Here is a 20772-nt window from a genome sequence, read left to right as displayed (position 1 = left end):
TTTCTTAATTGTCAAAATTAAGAAATGCTTGAGAATTCATTCACTTTTTATAGTATATTTATTTATATACTATAAAAAGGTGATGAAAGCACTTGACAAGGGAGTCACCTATTTGACTCACTAATCTAGCATCCATTCCCATCTGTTGCAGTTTAGCTATCAGCTTGTTGTATGGCAATCTATCAAAAGTCACTGCAAAATCTAAATATACTACTGTATATGCAATGACTTTTGATAGAGTGACACACAAGCTAATTACACTGTAATAAGTTTAGTTTAATCCTTATCCAAGTATGAGCAAACAAAGTTTGTGCCTGAAAATATCTTCAGGACTTGGGTAAGGTAGTACAACTGGTATAGTCTAACCAAGTGAAAAATAAACTCTCAACTTCTTTCTCCGAATCCGGAGTAATTTAATAGTAAGGTTGTACACCCTTTGGCAACTCCTATAGGTTGGGATGACCTCTCATTGCTTCTGCCTTGGTGTCTCCACTACTGGGCCTGGCTCCCACTGACGAGACCTCAATAAAGGTTGAAACCAGCATGGGTAGTGGCCCTTGCCTTAATGCATAGCATTAAGGCAAGGGCCACTGAATCCTAAAAAAGAATGTTCTAAATCCGCCATCTTGGTTCAAGTCACTTTTATCAATATAACAACTAATTGCAAATTGATCACCGATCCAAAAGTAGGAAAATTTATAATTATACTGCGCCATCCTATTTTTAGATTAGTCTATATAAAATAGTAGGATCAATTTTCAATTAAGTTAGCAGTCTCCTCATTTATTTAGGCCGAATTATTTACTATTCCACTTGGGGTTCCTGCAAGATTCGAATATTTATGAACGGTGCAATAAAAAGGAATTCAGGCAAACACAATATTTAGATTAACAAAATAAAACATTTAATATATGATATATATAACAAATACAAGAATTCTGCTTTAAAATGAAACAATACAATCAACTTAATACATCTTGCTAAGTCACTCTTGCCAATTCAATGTTCTAAACTTTCACATACAATTCACAGTTTCAAAATCACAAGCTTTCTTAACTCAAGTTAGTAAAACGAAACTTCTTATTTAAACAGTCTCCAAATATCTATCAGCTGTATTTAATGTTTAAAATTCACAGGAAGCACTAATATTCCAAGGTAGACAATATTCCAAGCAATCTTATTTCGGACTTTAAACTTCGAAGATATGTTAATGTTAGAATAAACAAACAAGTATGACTACTCTTACCAGATACAATCTTCAATACATCAATTAATTGTGAGCACACTTATGAATTAACTTATTTACGTTAGCGGAACACATTAATAAAGATTCTCCAACGATTTAACTGAACTACTGTTAATCGCGCTTCACTACTCAAAAAAAAAACACATCAATAAGGCACTGATAATTCTCCTTGTTTACTTTTCTCAAACTAGTTAATTTCAATATAATTCTTCTCGGGGCAACATAGAATTAAGACGTAATCCTAGACTAACTGGAACTAATCAGAATTTTCCATTGAATGTCCAGTTCTTTATTTATCCGGTTACGGCATTAATTTTCTTTACAACACAGCTGACTTCACTTGCAGCTAAGTATATGATTCACTATGTTCTGGCTCACTTCTAAACACTATTCTCATGAATTTCTGCCCTAGAGAACTTATAATTTTCTTCCACTTCCTTTGCTTGTATCCTACCTTCCTTTCCGCTCCGCAAAAACTTCCTCTCTTCTCTCTAATTAAAAATCTTCTATTATTTTTCTTCTCCTTTCAGTCCCAAGGTCACGCTCTCTTCGACTCGTGCTTGTTTATTTCATGCGTCTCCATGACAACAAATGAACGCAAACATTTCGCTAATGTAATACAATACTCTACTACTACATGAGTAATTACATAACGTTAAATTTTTACAAAAAAGAATAAACAGAATATTTGAGCTACTTAATCAGCTTTTTCATTACGTATAGAATTAATTATAATATTACTTTTCGTTACATCATATATATTTTAGTTATCATAAATTCTGCACATATTATTGCTTAATAAATTAATAGTAGGTTAAGTTTAGAATAAATATTTAAATAGTAATTCCTAAATTAAGGAATAATAAATAATTTTTATACAAATCATGATTAATACATGATAAACAATGTTAAATGTGAATGAGAAAAAATAAATTACACAACGTAGTTTCATTCACAATTTAACAATGTGTTTTGCATTATGGGAGATACTGAGATAGGAGTGATGAGATCTTTCTCCACCTTTGCAACGAGCTGCCTGGTGTTGTACTACCTTACCCCAGTCCTGAAGATACTTTCAGGCACAAACTTTGTTTGCTCACACTTGGATAAAGATTAAACTAAACTTATTATAGTCAAACCAAGTGAAAAATAAACTCTCAACCTCGATAATTACACTGGAACTGATTACAATGGATGCTAGATTACTGAGTCAGATAGTTATCAACAAGTGAATGAGGTGCAGTATTCCTAAAGAAGGAAATCACTAATAGTGTGCAGCAGGGATCTATTTAAGAGTGATTGTTGTTTAACTTATATATTTAGAATACTGAAGCAAATTTAGCTAAATATATGTAACTGTCTGATGATGATGCAAAACTGGGAAGAACGATGAGCAGTCAAGCAGATGTTGTGGCCTTACAGGAGGACTTGAATAGATTGTTTGAGTGGATCACTCATTGAAATTATCAGTTCAAAGTTGCAAAGTGTAAGGTTCTGAAATTTGATGGGTGATGATGGGATGCAAAGTATATTCTTGGTGGGTAAATACTGAAGGAGGTTGAGGAGACAAGAAATCTGGGAGTGGTGGTGGAAAAGGAGCTGAAGTTCAGAGGTCACATTGTGAAGTCATTACATTATTGTGATGACTTCACAAATATCATGATGATGTTCTCAAATATCATCTACTCCCACTGCCTTTCTGCATTTCAAGCTTCTGATGGTTTTTTCTACTTCAAGTATGGTATGGATATGTATTCCTGATTGCATTCCTGATGAGTGGTTTTTACCACTGTACTGTCACTGCTTCTTTCATTTATCAATTTTTCAAAGTAATTACTCCATACACCAAGAATATCTTTTTCTCCAGTTTTCATGACACCTTTAACATCTCTAATTTCTTTTACAGCACTCTTTCCTCCATTTCTGAGCTTTTTCAAGAGCCTCCAGAATATTTTGCCACCTTCTTGATATTTATTTTCTATGTTCTCACCAAAGTCCTCCCATGACTTTTATTTAACAAGTTTTATACAGTGTTTAGCTTTCTTACATTTGTCTCTTTATTTTCTAAGAGCAGAAGATGACTTATTTGCCAGGAACTTATATGCTTTCTTCGATTCCTTCACTGCCTCTTTAAATTCCTGTGTCAACCATGGATTTCTGATTTTTCTATCCTTGCAGACAATGTTTTCTTTAGGTTTACCACTGAATCTCCAAGGTTTGGTTCCTGTTCTCAAACTCTTTCATTTTTCTTGAATAATGTTTGTGTATTTTAGTCTACAGTTCACATTTGAGAGCTGCTCAACTTTTATTCTCTTTAAAATTTTCTTACATGTTCTTCTCTTCAATATGAAATTCAATTTTATCCTGCTCAAGACTAAATGATGATCACTTTAATTTCAAATCCTCTGTACACTCTAGTGTCCTACACTAGTGAGAAAACATCACTATCAACAATAGCATAGTCAATGAGACTTTTCCTATTCCTTGCCGCTTCTGTCCTTGTGAATTTGTGCATACTTTTATGTTGGAACATTGTTAGTAATAACCAGTCCATGTCCTGAGCAGAAATCCAACAGGTATTTGCCATTTTTATTAGCTTTGCTCTTTTCTCCAAATTTTCCCAAAATATTTTTGTATGTCTCACAATAATTTCCTACTCTGCTATTTAGATCCCCAATAAGGACCACTTTTTCATTTTTTATTGTGTCAGTTGCTTTCTCTACAGCCTTAGAAATATTCCAAAATATTCCTCCACTTCTACCTTAGTAGAACCTGCTGTGGGACCATAGGCACAAATAAGTCTCATTGTCCACTTCCCCATTCTGATATTTGCCCACATCACTCTACTTGATATTTCCTGCCATTCAAGAAGATTAGCCCTGTATTTAGTGTTGAATACTGATTGCTTAGGAAGATTTTACCAGCTGTTGTCTTTTTTTTTGTTTCAGTCATCTCTACTTATTTAATTCTTCTACTAGTTCCATTTTTTTACCATTCAGGTTTCTTATACTGATAGTACTGATCTTAAACTCTGGCAATGTTGAGTTGGGGTGTGTTCACCCTGATTCCCTGGCAAAAACAATGGAGGTTTGTTTCACTGGGTGACGCTCCAGCCAGCATGAAATACTGTCATGTTGTACCATCATTTTACATTTTGGTTTAAACCAATAAGAATACAATTTGTTCGGCTAAATCTGAAACTGCCAGCCTATCCTTATTCATTCAGTATCCAGGTAGATAGCCAACATATGTATACATATGTTATATTATAATAATATATAATATATAATATATACATGTTATATATTATTATAATATAATAACCTAATAAAATCACAGTTGAGAGACATGCTAATATGTACAGAAAAAGTTGCATAACTTTAATTAGTTTTTGGAAGAAAAAAAAAAAAAAAGAGTTAAATAGCATTAAAATTTTTACATTTTACACATAAAACTGGATCCTTGAATATAAATATGCTAAAACCATCATTTATACAATTATTTTGAACAGAGCTTACTCATTTCTGTGGGAAAATAAATATTCTTTCATTAGAGTTTTGCATTTGCTTGGTTTAGTTTCATTTCTTACTGTTAAAGAGTGTATTGAATATTTTTGATGCAAAATAAGTACCATAATCACCCCTTATCTGCGAGTTCGCTTATGGCTCTTTCTTTTAGTAATAAACAATTTATGTTTTAAATTGCATGCCGTTCTGAATAATGTGATGAAATCTTGCATCATCCTGCCTGGGATGTGAATTACCAGTTTGTCCAGTATATCCATGCTGTACCATATACGCTACCTGCCTGTTATTGACTTAGTAGGTGTCCAAAAATATTAAATGAAAAATTCCAAAAATAAACAAGTCCTAAGTTTTAAATTGCACGCCGTCCCGAGTAGTTCTCGGTTATCAGATTGACTGTTGTGGTATCGCAGTGCTGCTTGTATTCAAGTAACCTTATTTTGCTTTAGTGATGCTGGCAATTCGGGTATATGCCAAAGAGAAGCTGTTAAGTGAAAAAGTAGAAAAAGAAAATCGTATGCTGAGGTTGCTAAGATTCCATTCACATTCAGATAATTTTTATTACAGTATGTTGTTATAATTATTCTATTTTATTACTGATTATTGTTGTTAATATCTTACTGAACCTAATTTATAAATTCAAGTTTATCGTAGGTATGTATGTATGTATAGGAAAAAACATAGTATATATAAGGGTTCGGTACTATCCATGGAGAGTCTTGGAACATATCCCCCCACAGATAAGGGGATGGGGACTACTGTATAATGTGTTTATGTATTGCTTCTTTATTTGCTTTAGGAACTATATGATATTTACATACTTGTTATTTTTTTTATGAATAGCAGTACCCTACAAGTGCATAAATATACAAGGGGTAGCATGTTTAGTATGGTGTATTTATTGCACATAGCAGTATTCTTGTATTTGTTTCTAGTTAAGATTTGAATTACTTTATTCTGAGTTGAAACTAGAGGTTTCAGCAAAGTATGACAGATTCCTCCCCAACTTAAAATACCATACTGTAGTGCGCTTTGAATCCATGTAGAATATTATATTTTTAACACATTTAAATTTAAATAGTAGAAACTATTTAAGTAGTAAACTCTGTTTAACATAATCCTAACTTCATTTACAACATCAGTGATGTGCAGTTTCCAACTTACATTACTATCAATTTTTAATCCCAAAGAAGTTAGTACTTCGACTTCTATTCCGGCACAGTTGCAATTTAAATCTGTCCTGCAATTTCAATCATGCAAAAATAATTGTTCAGTGAAGTTCATAGAATTTCATTTGGTGTATTTCAAACCCAAGTCTTTCCGACCAAAGGGCTTCATCTATACCGACTAGGCTACAGAGACTCGGTATGATTAGATAATAGGATATAAAAATTCTTATACTGATATAAAACAACAACAACAAAAAAAAAGATAAGGAATAAATCATGCTAAGTTGTTTTTAAGACCACTCATATTCTTGACGGAATAAATTTATATAATAGTACCAAGGTATAGATTGAATAGAATGATGAACATACAATTTTTTTTTTTTAAACGTCAAATCTTGGATAGGCAGACAATATAAAAATTGATTAAAAAAGATAAAATCTAAAATTTGTATATTATAAATAGGTAAGATCACAAAAATTGTAAAAATCTCTTGTTTTATGAATGACGTAAAATGAAGAGAATAGATATAATAGTAAAAAAGAATTATGGCATGAGATCTGTTTTGAGTTGTTTAGTTCTCTTCACAGGAGGAGAAAGGTATGAATAACAGCCACGAGAATAATTAAAGGTAGATGGAATGCTCCCTAGTGTGGTAGCATCAAAAAATCAAGAGCTTTCTGATGATTGAGAGCTTGGAATTAAACATAATCTGTTGAGTTTTCAATATTTAGCGAGCACTGCCACCTGCCTTTCATTATTCTCCCTTATCCTTCAAATTCATCCGATGCATTCACAAATTGCACTGCTTTCTCTTCATGCATCTTCTCTATCATAATATTCAGTATCTCTGCTCACCATCTGACAATTGACTGCCATTCCTACCATACAGAGAGGAGTTTAGAAGGAGGGCCATAATCGCAAATGACTTTATGCGCAAGTTATGCAGACGGTGTGGTGCGGAATTCGTGGATGTGTGGGTTGAGTTTGATGGGCGAAAGGATTTATACAAGATGGATGGCCTGCATTTGAATGAATTTGGTGTGCGGAGACTGGAAAAAGTGTTGCTGAATGAAGTGAAAATGGATGTGCAGAACCAGGGAAACTAGAACTACCAAGGGGGGGGGGGGAGTGGATATGCAGACATCAGTGAGACAGTTGAGTGTAAGAATGTATATAATGCACCCGAGCCAGTACTAAGGACAAGTAATCAGAATGGGATAGTTAGAAGTTTTAAAAGAAGGCATACCGTGAGTAGACATATCGATACAAAATTAATAACGGAAAACTCACGTACAAAGATTTAATAGTATAATTTTCGTCTGTGTGTCACAGGCATCTTCAGTACATTTTAAGCTCAAATTAAACAATAACTGACAATTCCAAAAAGCGCCACCTAAGTAGCTGGTGTAAGATAACTAAAAAGGTCAATAAATTTCCTAACAAAAAAAAAAAAGTATACAATAAAAAGTTTGGAAAGACTAGCTGATTTATAAAGTACTATTTCCCATAAAGGGGATAGACGTAAGCCGTCGGATCTGTTTAAGTTAAGAGAATAAAGTAAAGTTTTACATGTTTCTTTATAAAGGCATTCCATGAGGAACTGACTTTTGTGAAGGACTCTTATCTTTCTCCAGTGAACTCTATGTCTAGCGAAGATGGCATGTTCTGCAAGTCCAGACTTTTTCAGGTATAAAGTATTCAATATAAGACTGGTGTTCTTCTAGCTGAATAGAGGCAGATCTTCCTGTTTGTCCGAAAAGAGATAATCCACAAGAGCACGGAATATGGTAGACACCTGGATAATAAAGGTGTGGAAGCTTGTCTTTAGGAGAAGTGAGAAAGGTGGAGATTTTTCTAAATGGTCAAAAGGCAACAAAAATATTCAGTGGTTTTAAAACTTTTGCTATACGTTCACTAATGTCTTGTACATAAGGGATAGGAATGAGTGTTATTTCTTCTGTATTTGAAGAGGAAGACATATTAAAACTACTCAAAGCTCTTTTAATGAAGCAATTCCTATAACCATTATATAGAAAGGCAGAAGTTATATATTGCAGTTCTTTCTGTAAAAGATCATCTGAAGAACAAAAGGAGTGGGCCCGATGAACCAGTGTTTTAATAGTTCCTGCCTTTTGACTGGGATGGTGATGAGATTCAGCATGGATATAATGGCCTGGATGAGTCTTCTTTCTATAGACTGAGAAATGTAAGTTAGCATCTGGTTGAGGAAGAATTAGAAGATCTAAAAAGGCTAACTGCTTATTTGATTCTACTTCTAGGGTAAACTGGATCCAAGGATGAAGTGCATTTAACGTAGTGAAAAACTGTTGAAGTTCATCAGAAGAGCCATTACATACAGCAAAAATGTCATCGACATATCTGAACCAATGAGTAGGTCTGGGAGGAATGTTGTCAAAGATACGTTGTTCAAAATGTTCCATAAAAAAATTGGAGATAGCAGGAGAAAGAGGACTGCCCATTGCTGTTCCTTCAATCTGCTTATTTAATTTTGTAATACATTCTGGTTATTTTTCCTTTAAAAATAAGGTGTATCGACAAATATCAGGAGTCGTTGTCAAGGTCTTGGAGAAAGTAATCAAGAGAAAAATACCAGAATGGATTGATGAAAATGAGATACCATACGGGAGACAGTATGGCTTTTGAAGGGTAGATCATGCCTCAGTAACTTGCTCAAGTTTTATAACACAATGACGGTTGAACTGGATATGTAATGGATTTACAGTGATACTGCTGGACCTGGCTAAGGCCTTTGACAGGATACCACATGGAATTCTAATCTGTAAACTGCAACATATGGGAATGGATATAGGGTTGGTGAGATGGATAGGTGGGTAGTTGATGGAGAGATATCAGAGAGTAGTTTATTCAGGAGTAGAGTCCAAAAGACAGCCTGTGACTAGAGGTGTGCCGCAGGGTTCTGTTCTTGGACCACTGCTGTTTAATCTGTTCATTAACGATATAGGGAAGGATCTAAGAGGAACAGTTCATTTGTTCGCTGATGATGCAAAGTTGGGTAGGGCAATAGTGAATGCAGACGATGTCAAAATCTTGCAGGATGATTTGGATAGATTGGAGTTCTGGGCTAAGGAGAATGGATGTCAATTTAAAGTGACAAAATATAAGGTTATGTATTTTGGGGTGAAAAGATTAGCAGCAGTATACCACATTGGTGAAACTGTACTCCAGGAGATTGATGAGGCCAGGGACTTGGGAGTGTTGGTGGATAGGGAGATGAAGTTTAGGGGACACATTGCAAAAGTGGCTAAATCAGTTCATCAACTCACTTGGTTGTTGAAAAATACATTGACGAGCAGAGACAAGCAAGTTATTGTTCCTCTGTACCGAGCCTTGATAAGACCACATCTCGACTACTGTGCCCAGATTTGGTCACCTAGGTTTCTTCTTGATGGAGAGGAGGTGGAGAGGATCCGGAGGCAAGTGACCAAGATGATAACAGGTCTATGGAATGAACCTTATGAGAACAGGTTGAAGATTTGTGGGTTGCAGAAATTGGTTGATAGGCGGAAAAGGGGAGATATGATTGAGACATTGCTATAGGGTTTCTATAGGATTAATTCAGAGGATATTTTTGAGATCAGGACTGGTGGTGGGAGAACTAAGGGACATCTATGGAAGCTGGGCAAGAGTGTGGTTAGTAAGGGTGTTAGAGATGGGTTCTTTACTTTTAGAGTGGTAAATGAGTGGAATAAGCTGCCAGAGTCTGTTGTGGGTGCTATGACAGTGAGTGAGTTCAAGGCAAGGTATGATAGATACTGTGAGAATGTCGAATAGTTGTGTGGACATGATGTTTAGGGCCTCCCTCGATGAGTCTATGGACTCCCTGGAGTCGCCCGTAATAATAATAATAATATTGTTGCTTTCTATGTTTCTGACAAAATTATTCATTCTTACCTCTACATATTCTTTTGATTGCTTACTCCTCATATCTGATGATGATCCAATCATTTTGTGTACAGGAAAAATAACATTATGTACCTTCCTCCCTCTTTCATGCATATCTAAAATTCCTGTTACACTCTACGTATACTTTCATTTTAGAAATCATGGACTTTACAACTGTGTTAAAAATAACTATTTTAATTTCCCAACATTTCGACCTTCATATTAAGATCATCATCTGGAGTATATACAAATATACAAGGACAAGCTGAGTTATATTTCACACAGTAAGCTAAAGAAACAATGATTTGATCACCAGTTATTCTACTGGCATGACCACTAGTGAAAAAAAAAAAAAAAAATACAGATAAAATTAAAAATTAATTATTTAGAAACTACATCAGAGCTAAATTCTATTTAAGATAACATGAGAGAAACATTCTTTCATACAGATAGTTTTCTTACATAACATTACAATTGTTATATTAGATTTAAGATTCTGGATTATCTACAGTGCTGTTTACAGTTAAATCTTAGGGAGGAATGTTCTGTGGGTAGAATATGTGCCTTCCATATGTTTGGGATTTTTAGACCATCATTACTGTTCAGATTGGGGTGGTCGATAAGAATCTCACAGGCTTCCTTAAATGTGTTCATAACATGTTTTGGTGTTATGTAAACAACTGGTGCTTTTCCAGTCAATTCTATGTAAAGTGTTCAAGGCATGATCAGAAAGGTCAGCTTCACCACAGTTATTATATTTAATGTGTTGTTTATGTTCCTTCTGTCTGATAGGAATTGTGCATCGTGTTTCCCCTATATATGGTAGAATGTGTGATTTATGCATTTGGGTGCCCAGGGGATACCCAAATGCATCAATCACACATTCTACTGGGAGGCACCTTCCATGTGCCCCAGTAGTGGGTGACTGGAATGCATTGCCTGAGAGTGTGGTGAGTGCAGGGACAGTGAATGCATTTAAGTCAAGCTGTGCATGTGAGAGAATGATCTCGCAAGATGAATCACTTAACTCTATGGAGGTCTGTTGATAATAATAATAATAATATACATTTCTTTTCAACATCTTTATTACAACACCATTTGTTTATACAATCATTAAAACAGCAATGTGAAGCAACAGGTAGATCATTAAAAAAACACCACTCACATATTGGGAAATTTGCCTACCACAATATTTTTTCAGTCCCAGTTAATAATGTTAAGCAGACATCCGCTGTACATGTTGACTTCCTAGCTGGAAACTTTCTACATGATCATTAAATGAACAAGTTTTTAGAGGCAGTTGTGACACAGAAAAAAAATCAATATACTAATAAAAAACAATATTTTGGTCACGTGAAAGTTTATAATTAATAAAGCATGTTACCAGTGAAACTTACAGATCATATTCAGTGTAACTGACAATTCAAAAAAAGGAAGAATAACAACAATGGTTTTTAAAAGAGGTATAAGCAATGCATTCGAATTCCAAGTAAGCATGGATGTTTGCCCTCTCCCAATATGGGCTGGGTCACCATGGGAGTAATAGACCCAAAACCTCCCGCAATGGGAGAGACCTTCACCCTGCAGTGGGCAGAAAAATAGGTCACTTCAATTCAAAATAAGCTATGCATCAGAATAGTTAATACAAATATATGATTTTATTTAAATGAAGGGGATATTAAATCTCACCTTATTTCAAAGCCGAATAAGAAACTCAAAGAGTTTCATGCTGAATATAGCAAACTATGAAAGTTTTAGCAGATTGTAGCGTAAGCTAAAGCACATAGTTCAACACTAGGGAAACTTGTTGCAAAGGTGGGGAAAATTCTGATCACTGTTCTTAGTATTTCCCATAATGTAAAACAGATCTCCTAGGAGATGTATGATGTTATACATTATGGTGAAAGGTCACTACCCAGACCGGTTTCGACCTTTATTGAGGTCTCATTGGTGAGTAGGTAGATCTAGGTAATACTAAAGTTATAGCAAAGAGAACTTATATATACTTTGCTATGTGAGATGTCAAAAAGGTGCACCCTTAAAATTACTTAAAATAAAGAGCCAATAGGCTTCACTTCGGCGATGTAACATTATTTAAATGAAGGGGATATTAAATCCCATCTTATTCCAAAGCCGAATAAGAAACTCAAAGATAGGAATCAAAGAGTTTCATGCCAAATATAGCATACTATAAAAGTTTTGGTGGATTGTAGCGTAAGCTAAAGCACATAATTCGACACTATCTGCCGAAACTTTTATAGTTTGCTATATTCGGCATGAAACCCTTTGATTCCTATCTTTGAGTTTCTTATTTGTCTTTGAAATAAGGTGGGATTTAATATCCCCTTCATTTAAATAATGTTACATTGCCGAAGGGAAGCCTATTGGCTCTTTATTTTAAGCAAATATATGATTTTAAGAAAGTATGTGAGTTTTTACTGTATGTGAGGTTTTGTATCATACAACCCATCCAAGCATGACATCTAATCATGTTTTATAATTATAATGTATATGCAGTTTTAGCCAATATATATAGTACAATTGGTTATAAATTGCCAGACTGTCCCCAGTGGATAGGTTCATCATAGGAAAGTGATGAATGGACAGTGAATCAGAATCAGAACTATACATCATATTGTCACACTTCATCTAGTCTATGAGGTCTCTTCTCAGCTATCTAGCTTTGATGTCTAAGTGCCCTAGTTCTAATTGTTAGCATGCAAATTCACATTTTAGTGCATTCAAAATGCATGTGTAACTTATATCATTAGTGCAAAGAAGCAGAATAAGATAAAAAAAAATAAATGTTAACCAGCATGCAAAAGTGTATATATATATTATAATGCCAAACTTCATGAGTACAAATTAGAAAAACTACAGGAAAGAAGCATAAGGGAGGTATGACAAACTTACAAGTAAATTATGACATGTCACATTGTTTGCAATTCTTTAACTTCCAAAACTATTACTCAACCAAGGTATACAATACAAAAAAATTCATGGACTGATGCCATAAATAAAAAAGTGTTATTGGCTAGTTTAAAAACATTTTAATAGAGGAAATTAGCAAATTTGCCTGACAAAAACTTTATTTCCAACATTAGATTTCTTGTTTGTGCAATTGTACTGTACCCAACTTGTAGTAAATTGTACTACTCTATTCTAATGCTGAATATATTCCCAATAAGATTTATACAAAACAGCAGATAAGTTATAAAAGTACAAACTGAAACTGTACTGTTAGGAAACATCCGTCTTAATGTAAATAATGTACTGTAAAAGATAAAATGTCATTGCAGACTGCTTAATAATCATCATCATTTATAACAATATCACGTTCAAAATCTTATAAATAGAATGATGTAAAATTGGGAATAAAACAATGCACTAATCTTCACTCTTATTCATCATCTATAGGGATCAGATTATGAAAAAAAAACAGTATTAAACCTGATATCAGAAACAGAGATGTCAAATTTAGCTCTTTGTTTTATGCAGATGATGTACTTCCCAAAAAAATTGTGAAAATCTCCAGGATTATTTAGCAAAACAAAATAACAACTTCAACATATTTATAATTATTTAAATTATGGGGATATTAAATCCCACATTGTTTCAAAACCAAATAAGAAACTCAAAGATCGGAATCAAAGAGTTTCATACAGAATATAGTAGACTATAAAAGTATCGGTGGATATTAGTGTAAGCTAAAGCATGTAGTACATAGTACAAACTAGGGCAACTCGTAGCAAAGGCGAGTAAAGCTCTGATCACTATTCTTAGTATTTCCCATAATGTAAAACACATCTCTTAGGAATGTATACATAATGTTATACATTATGGATTATGGAGGAAGGTCACCACCTAGACCGGTTTCAACCTTTATTGAGGTCTCATCAGTGAGTAGGTAGACCAAATTAATACTGAGGATATAGCAAAAAGAACTTATATAATCTGCTATACGAGTTGTCAGAAATGTGCCCCCATTAAATTATTACTTAAATAAAGAGCCAATAGGCTTCACTTCGGCAGTGTAACATTATTTAAACTATTTAGGTCTACCTACTCTAATGAGATCTCAATAAAGGTTGAAACCGGTCTGGGTAGTGACCTTCCTCCATAATTCATAATGTATAACATCACACATCTCCTAGGAGATGAGTTTTACATTATGGGAAATGCTAAGAATAGTGATCAGAGCTTTACCCACCTTTGCTACGAGTTGCCCTAGTTTGTACTACGTGCTTTAGCTTACGCTAATATCCGCCGATACTTTTATATTCTCGTAGACAGGCTTATGCATTACTAAATCACTTAAGGAATTGAACAATGTAGATATGAATATAAATTAAATTACAATTTAATAAATATTTCTGATATTTCAGCAACGTCACATTGCCATTTTCAAAAGGAACTTACAAAAAAAAAGGCACGTGCATGTAGGCAATACAACACAGTAACTGAGAATGAAGAGATGAAGCTAATTGTTCTCCTAAAAGTCCTGATGGTGCCCTCTAGTGGACTAAGTAGCCCAACGGCCAAGAACACCTACTTAGCCCGCTAGAGGGCATCATCAGGACTTTTAGGAGAACAATTAGTTTCATCTCTTCATTCTCAGTTACTGTGTTGTATTGCCTACGTGCACGTGCCTTTTTTTTGCAAGTTCCTTTTGAAAATGGCAACATGACGTTGCCAAAATATCAGGATTATTTATTAAAGTGTAATTTAATTTATATTCGTATCTACGTTGTTCAATTCCTTAAGTGATTTAGTAATGCATAACCAATGTATAAGCCTGTCTACGAGAATCAACATCATCCACGGAGATACGATCGCATGGAAGGCCCGCCAATATGGTAAAATGAAGTTGAAGCTGTCTAGACAATTAAATCGTCTAACTTTCCTGAAACGCTGCTGGGATAATAAGGCAATCCCGAACTGTGTAAAATTCAAGCACCGTTTTGTTTCACAAAAAGCTCTCCATATATATAACCGTGCTAGCTACACGTTGCTTCCCGAACAAATCACCGCCACGCGGTTTCTCTTAGCGGATATTAATGAAGCTATTCGTGCCTTCGAAGATGAGCTTTCCTGCACTTTAAATCATGAACTTTGGTCTATTTTACATGATGTCTCGTGTACTGCTGCAGACAAAGAATTTGAAAAAATACGAGACCGACAGATGAAAAAATTCGAAAAATTAAAAAAGAACCCTACCATCAATCCAAAACTTGCTACCAACACCGTAATCAACCTTTCTTCAGTCACCCTGAAGCACTCCACGTGCTTTCATGTGGCCACAACTTCGCCATTGCTCCCAGAAAAATACCTAGTGAGGATATTATGATCCAGATCGAACACGGAATCTGCCACCTTCCACATCAAATCGCCAACAGTGTAAAACTGGATGTAGCTTGTGTCCTCTCCAAAGCAAGACCACCAAAAACCAACATATCCAACAAGGAATATAAAGCTCTACAGGAAATGAGGAATAATAAAGAATTAGTTATCACCAAAGCAGATAAGGGAAATGCAACTGTAGTACTTAACCAAAAGGACTACACAGGTAAGCTCAATGCCCTTCTATTAGATCGGGCTACTTACCTCCCTATCGAATACAATCCCACCAACTCACAAATTAGAAAACTTCACAGGCTCCTTAAGGAAATCACTTCTTGGCCTGTAGAAGTTACCAACAGATTAAAGCCGTTTAACTCTATGCCCCCCCTCCTCGTATTTACGGACTCCCAAAAATACATAAAGAAAATGTGCCATTACGTCCCATAGTGGATGGCATTGATTCCCCCACATACAAATTATCTAAACATTTGGCCAAAGAGCTCACACACTATATTGGCAACACACCATCACACATAAAAAAACTCAGCTCACTTCAAAGCCAGCATAGAAAACCTTACACTCCAACATACTGGCATAATGGTCAGCTTTGACGTCTCCTCCTTATTCACAAATGTCCCACTCAAGGAAATTTTAGAGCTAATCCAAGCTAGATTTTCTGTTGATATCTCAGCCCTATTTCAGTTCACAATGAACTCAGGCTATTTCGTTTGGCAGGGAAAATTCTACAAACAAATAGAGGGGACAGCCATGAGTTCACCACTCTTCCCACCCTTGGCCAATTTCTTTATGGAGACCTTTGAAGAAAAAAGCCTTAGCCTCTGCCCCACAAAAACCAACCATATGGCTTCACTACGTTGATGATGTGTTCGCTATTTGGCCACATGGCTCTGAAACACTCCTCTCCTTCTTAACACACTTAAACAACCAACACCCCAGAATCAAGTTCACCCTGGAAAAGGGGGAAAACAACAGCCTCCCTTTCCTAGATACACTAGTCACCCGCCAGCCTGATGGAATCTTGGTTTTCTCAGTTTATAGAAAACCCACCCATACAGGCAGATAGATTCACCAACAATTCCCCCACCCCCTCACAACAATATGGAGTGGTGAAAACACTATACAACAGGGCTAAACTAATCTGTTCTAACGACATGGCCCTAACCACTGAACTAAATCACATCCTCAACACTTTCTCAGCCAATGGCTACCCCCCCCCCCCCAAAAAAAAATCCAAAAAATATTAAAACCTACAAACCACAGCCCCCATCCACAAAGATTATTCTAAATCCATCACCATTCCCTACATCCAAGGCACCTCGGAAAAATTACCAAAATCTTAAAAAAACATGACCTGACCTCCTGTTACAGGCCTTACAGAAAATTGGCATCCCTTATCCGCTCCACCAAAGACCAACCACTTCCCCTAGACCTACCTGGTGTATACCAGGTCCCTTGCAGTTGTAAACTGTCTTACTTTGGCCAAACAGGCAGGATAGCGAATATCAGAATTTCTGAACACAAGAACTACATCCTTTTTCACAAGTACAGCCATTTTGGTCTTGCAGACTATGCTCTGGATACATGCCACAGAATACGGTAGAAGAAAGCTACAGTAATACATTGTAGCAAATACAAATTCGAAAGACTATTTATGGAATCAGCCTCAGCCCTAAGAAACTCTCCGAACCTCAACAAATTTGGTTGTATGCAATTGCCCCAAATGTGGGAGGCTTACATCAGCAGACCTTCAGCCCAACGGCCAAGAACACCTACTTAGCCCACTAAAGGGCACCATCAGGACTTTTAGGAGAACAATTAGCTTCATTCTCAGTTACTGTGTTGTACTGCCTACGTGCACGTGCCTTTTTTTGTAAGTTCCTTTTAAAAATGGCAATGTGACGTTGCCGAAACATCGGAAATATTTATTAAAGTGTAATTTAATTTATGTTCATATCTATGTCGTTCAATTCCTTAAGTGATTTAGTAAAGATACTTTTATAGTCTACTATATTCGGTATGAAACTCTTTGATTCCGAACTTTGAGTTTCTTATTCAGTTTTGAAACAATGTGGGATTTAATATCCTCATAATTTAAATAATGCACATTGCTGAAGTGAAGCCTATTGGCTCTTTATTTAAGTAATTGTAATGAAAATTAGCGATAAAATAGGCCCAAAACTATGAAAATAGGCAGGTTCCTATTTTCATCTGGACATCAGCACTATTAGTGTTGAGGCTCTGATGAAAGTACAGAAGGTGCTTGTTTAACTGGGAAAACACAAAATTGATTGTATGGTCCCATTACGTTGTTTTTGGTTTAAGCCAATACAGTGTACAGTTTGGTTGGTTAAATCCCAAACTGGCAGCCTATCCTCATTTGTTCAGTATCCAGTGGATACCTAATAACCAACTAGATCAGAAGTCCTAGTCAGTTTTCCACATTCCTTAAAGGTTATGTGGAGTCTCCTCCCTGTTATCTAGCTTTGAATATTAAGTGACCCAAATCTTAAACATGCAACAGTTAAAATAATCTTCGGAACTGTTTTTTCTATCCTATATTCTTTAAAACAATCTTTAGAATATATTTAATTGTATGTAATGATAAAATTACACAAATTTATAGAGTAGTCACAGTAACTTCACACAAAAGGATATATAACACTCACTCACTTTAATGAAACAGATTCAAATTTCATATTCTTCTCCGTTAAAGCTTCTTGAAATTCGTTTATTTTTAAGGTTGCAGTCCTGAACAAGGATAACAAAATTTCAAATGAGATTTATATGTACATGATGAAATTCACATGGTAATTAATTAACACTCGAGTAACAAATCTATTCATTAATAATCATATTTTAACATTTACAGCTGTTTTATCCTAAAGAATTAACATTTTAACTTCAAAAATGCCAGCAGAGCTAAAACATTACATTCAATGTCTTGAGAATATCAGGTACTTAGAGGGATACATTATGTGAATAATTCTTTGCACAAAGAATTATTCACATAATGCTTATCATACCTTTTTATTTAAACTTATTCAGTGATGAAGCCTGCATGACTGCCTCTGGAAACTCATTCCACTCATTCACTACTCCTCATGCAAAAAAGTGTAGTATTTGTAAACCAACTTCGGTGTCCTCTCATTTTATCCATCCTGTCATCTACAAAACCCTTCATATAACTTACATGTTTATCATATCTTCTCATTCACATTTATCAACTAAATCATATAATCTATACTTACAGGAGCATTCCACAGAGTTATCATCTTTGTCATTCACCTCTAGATCCTCATCATTTCCCAATCCCTTAAGAAAACGAGGCAGTCAAATCTATACATAATACTCCATATGTGATCATAAGCTAATTAAGAGAGATAATCTCCTTATCCTTAGTCATATAATTCCAAGTAATACTTTGTGTTATTCTATACCTTTTACAATATCTCCTTGGAACTTTAGCTCCTTGTCTGACAACAACTTAAACCACATCAATTTCTTGCACTACAGTCTTACTGGACAGTAATGTAAGAAATCTCACATTTTACTGCAGTGAACTAGCAACCATTATACTTTGTTCACACTACCAGTTTATTTAAAATCATTCTGCAGGATTTCACTATCACATTTATTAATTATTGCCCCTCCAAAGTTTGGGATCATCAGCAAATGGCTGGATATTCTCTCAGATTTCCAATTATCACTGATATACAAAGTCAGCATCAGCAGTCATAGTGCAGATTCCTGTAGCACACCACCAGCCATATGCATTCTCCCTAATTCTGCTCCAGAACCTACTACTCCTTGAAGTTGATCATCCACCCTCATATCCATGTTACCAGCTTCATATCCCTTCCCATTTGATCATCATCAGGAACCATGGGCTCACTGCGTGTTTGATGCCTCATTCACTATCTTCTTTCACCTTCCTTTGTCCAGTGCACAGTGTCACAGTTTCTGTACACCCATTTCCACACCAGTCCTTTATGTTATCTATCCATTCTCTGTATTGTCTACTTCTTCTGCAAAACATTTTCTATATAAATTCCATCCACTTGTATCTTTTGTTTCATTTTCTTCTCCCCAAGTACTATTGTGTTTGTTTTTCCAAGTTCAAAACAAGTCCATATCTCTTTCCTTCCTCATTTAACAGTTTCAATGTTTTTTTTTGTAGTTCTCTTTCATTTTCTTCAATAATACCATCATCTGCAAATCTCAGACAGTTAATTCTCATTCCATGTACTGATATTCCTTTTCCATCTTCCTTTATTTTGTCCATTGCTTTTCTAAATGTGTGATGAAAATGCTTGGTGATATTGGATCCCCCTGTATAGTACCTCTGCTTGTTCTAAACCATTTCCCCAAATCTTCACCTATTCTAACCGTTGTAACTCATTCTTATACACATCTTTTAATATAGCTATTAGTTTTCTATCAATTCCATAGGATTCTAGCACTGCTAATGTCACTTTCTGGATGATACTGTCAAATGCCTTCTGAAAATCAACAAAGCAAGTGTTAGATCCTGATTGATGTGTCTGAAAGGACAGACCATTCACTCAGGATTTAACATGTTTAAAATGAAGGCTGAAGGAGGAAAAACTTGCACTCCATTAGAACACAAGGGAAATTTCTAAATGTAGAAGAAAATATTTTCCTTTCATGTAAGATATTTATTTATGAGAAGAGAATTATTTGTAAATATCACGTTCATTTGAGTTGACTTATTTTTCTGTGAATCACTGAGTAACCTGTGAGCAAAGGTCTAATGGTAGTGTGCATGTTAAACGAAAAGCCAGAGGCAGTGACGTACACGGAAAGCAACTCACGTTCAGTTTCCGAGAAAGAGCGCTCCCAAAGCAGGGAGAAAGTAAGGGACCAACCTGGGGATGAGACTATCATAGTGCCATGTGGGAAATTCAGAGGGAAAAAGAGGGCGCTAACAAGAGAAATAAAAGGGGCTTGCGAGTCAACGAAGCTTTTTTCTCATCTCATCGTTGTTGTTCCAGGGGCTTCCTGTTCGAGTGGATCATGCACAAGACAGCGATGTGTAATGGTGGGAGATTCGAGTAGTTTGTTCAGCGAACTCCTGATGGAGTATCAGCACGTGATAGCGAGCGCTCTCTTTGAAAGCGGTTGCAGGCACGAGCATGTCTGCAGCTAACCTACGCCAATGCGGAAACAATGCTGTATACGAAGATAGGCCTATCGAGCGGTAACCAGACCCTGCACGTGACGTGATGGAAGATCCAATTCGCGGGGAACACAAAAGGTAGAAAACAACAGCAGACCTGATTCCAGTTCAGTGATGGTAAAGTAGACCTTTTGTTTCATGTTAATTAGTTTGCATTGGATAGAAGAAATTACCTTGTGATATGATTGATGTTTGTACAGTCTAGCTAATGAACTCTAAGTAGAATTTTGTGATATGTAACATAATTGATGTCCATCTGGAATATCGTCCTGGACCGATTTATTAATGAGAGAGAGATAGAATCAAATTTGGGTGATATATGTTACAGGTAGAATTGAATTGAATTGAGA

The 20772-nt window shown here is 35.5% G+C and overlaps 1 protein-coding gene across 1 annotated transcript in view; it reads right to left on the bottom strand.

Annotated features, from left to right (window-relative positions):
* The window catches only part of LOC150102997 (leucine-rich repeat-containing protein 45-like), a 358127-nt gene that overhangs the window by 135395 nt on the left and 201960 nt on the right, over positions 1–20772 (bottom strand). The window contains exon 11 of the mRNA XM_090398041.1: positions 17896–17973. Within this exon, the coding sequence (XP_090254167.1) occupies positions 17896–17973 (78 nt within the window). The remainder of the gene's footprint in view (positions 1–17895; positions 17974–20772) is intronic.

This window comes from Typopeltis vanoorti, chromosome 9 (assembly GCF_054136105.1).
Source record: "Typopeltis vanoorti isolate ZY-2024b chromosome 9, IOZ_Tvanoo_1.0, whole genome shotgun sequence".
NCBI lineage: Eukaryota > Metazoa > Arthropoda > Arachnida > Uropygi > Thelyphonidae > Typopeltis > Typopeltis vanoorti.
Note: the sequence above shows the minus strand (reverse complement) of the source record. Positions and strands in the feature narration are given on the sequence as shown.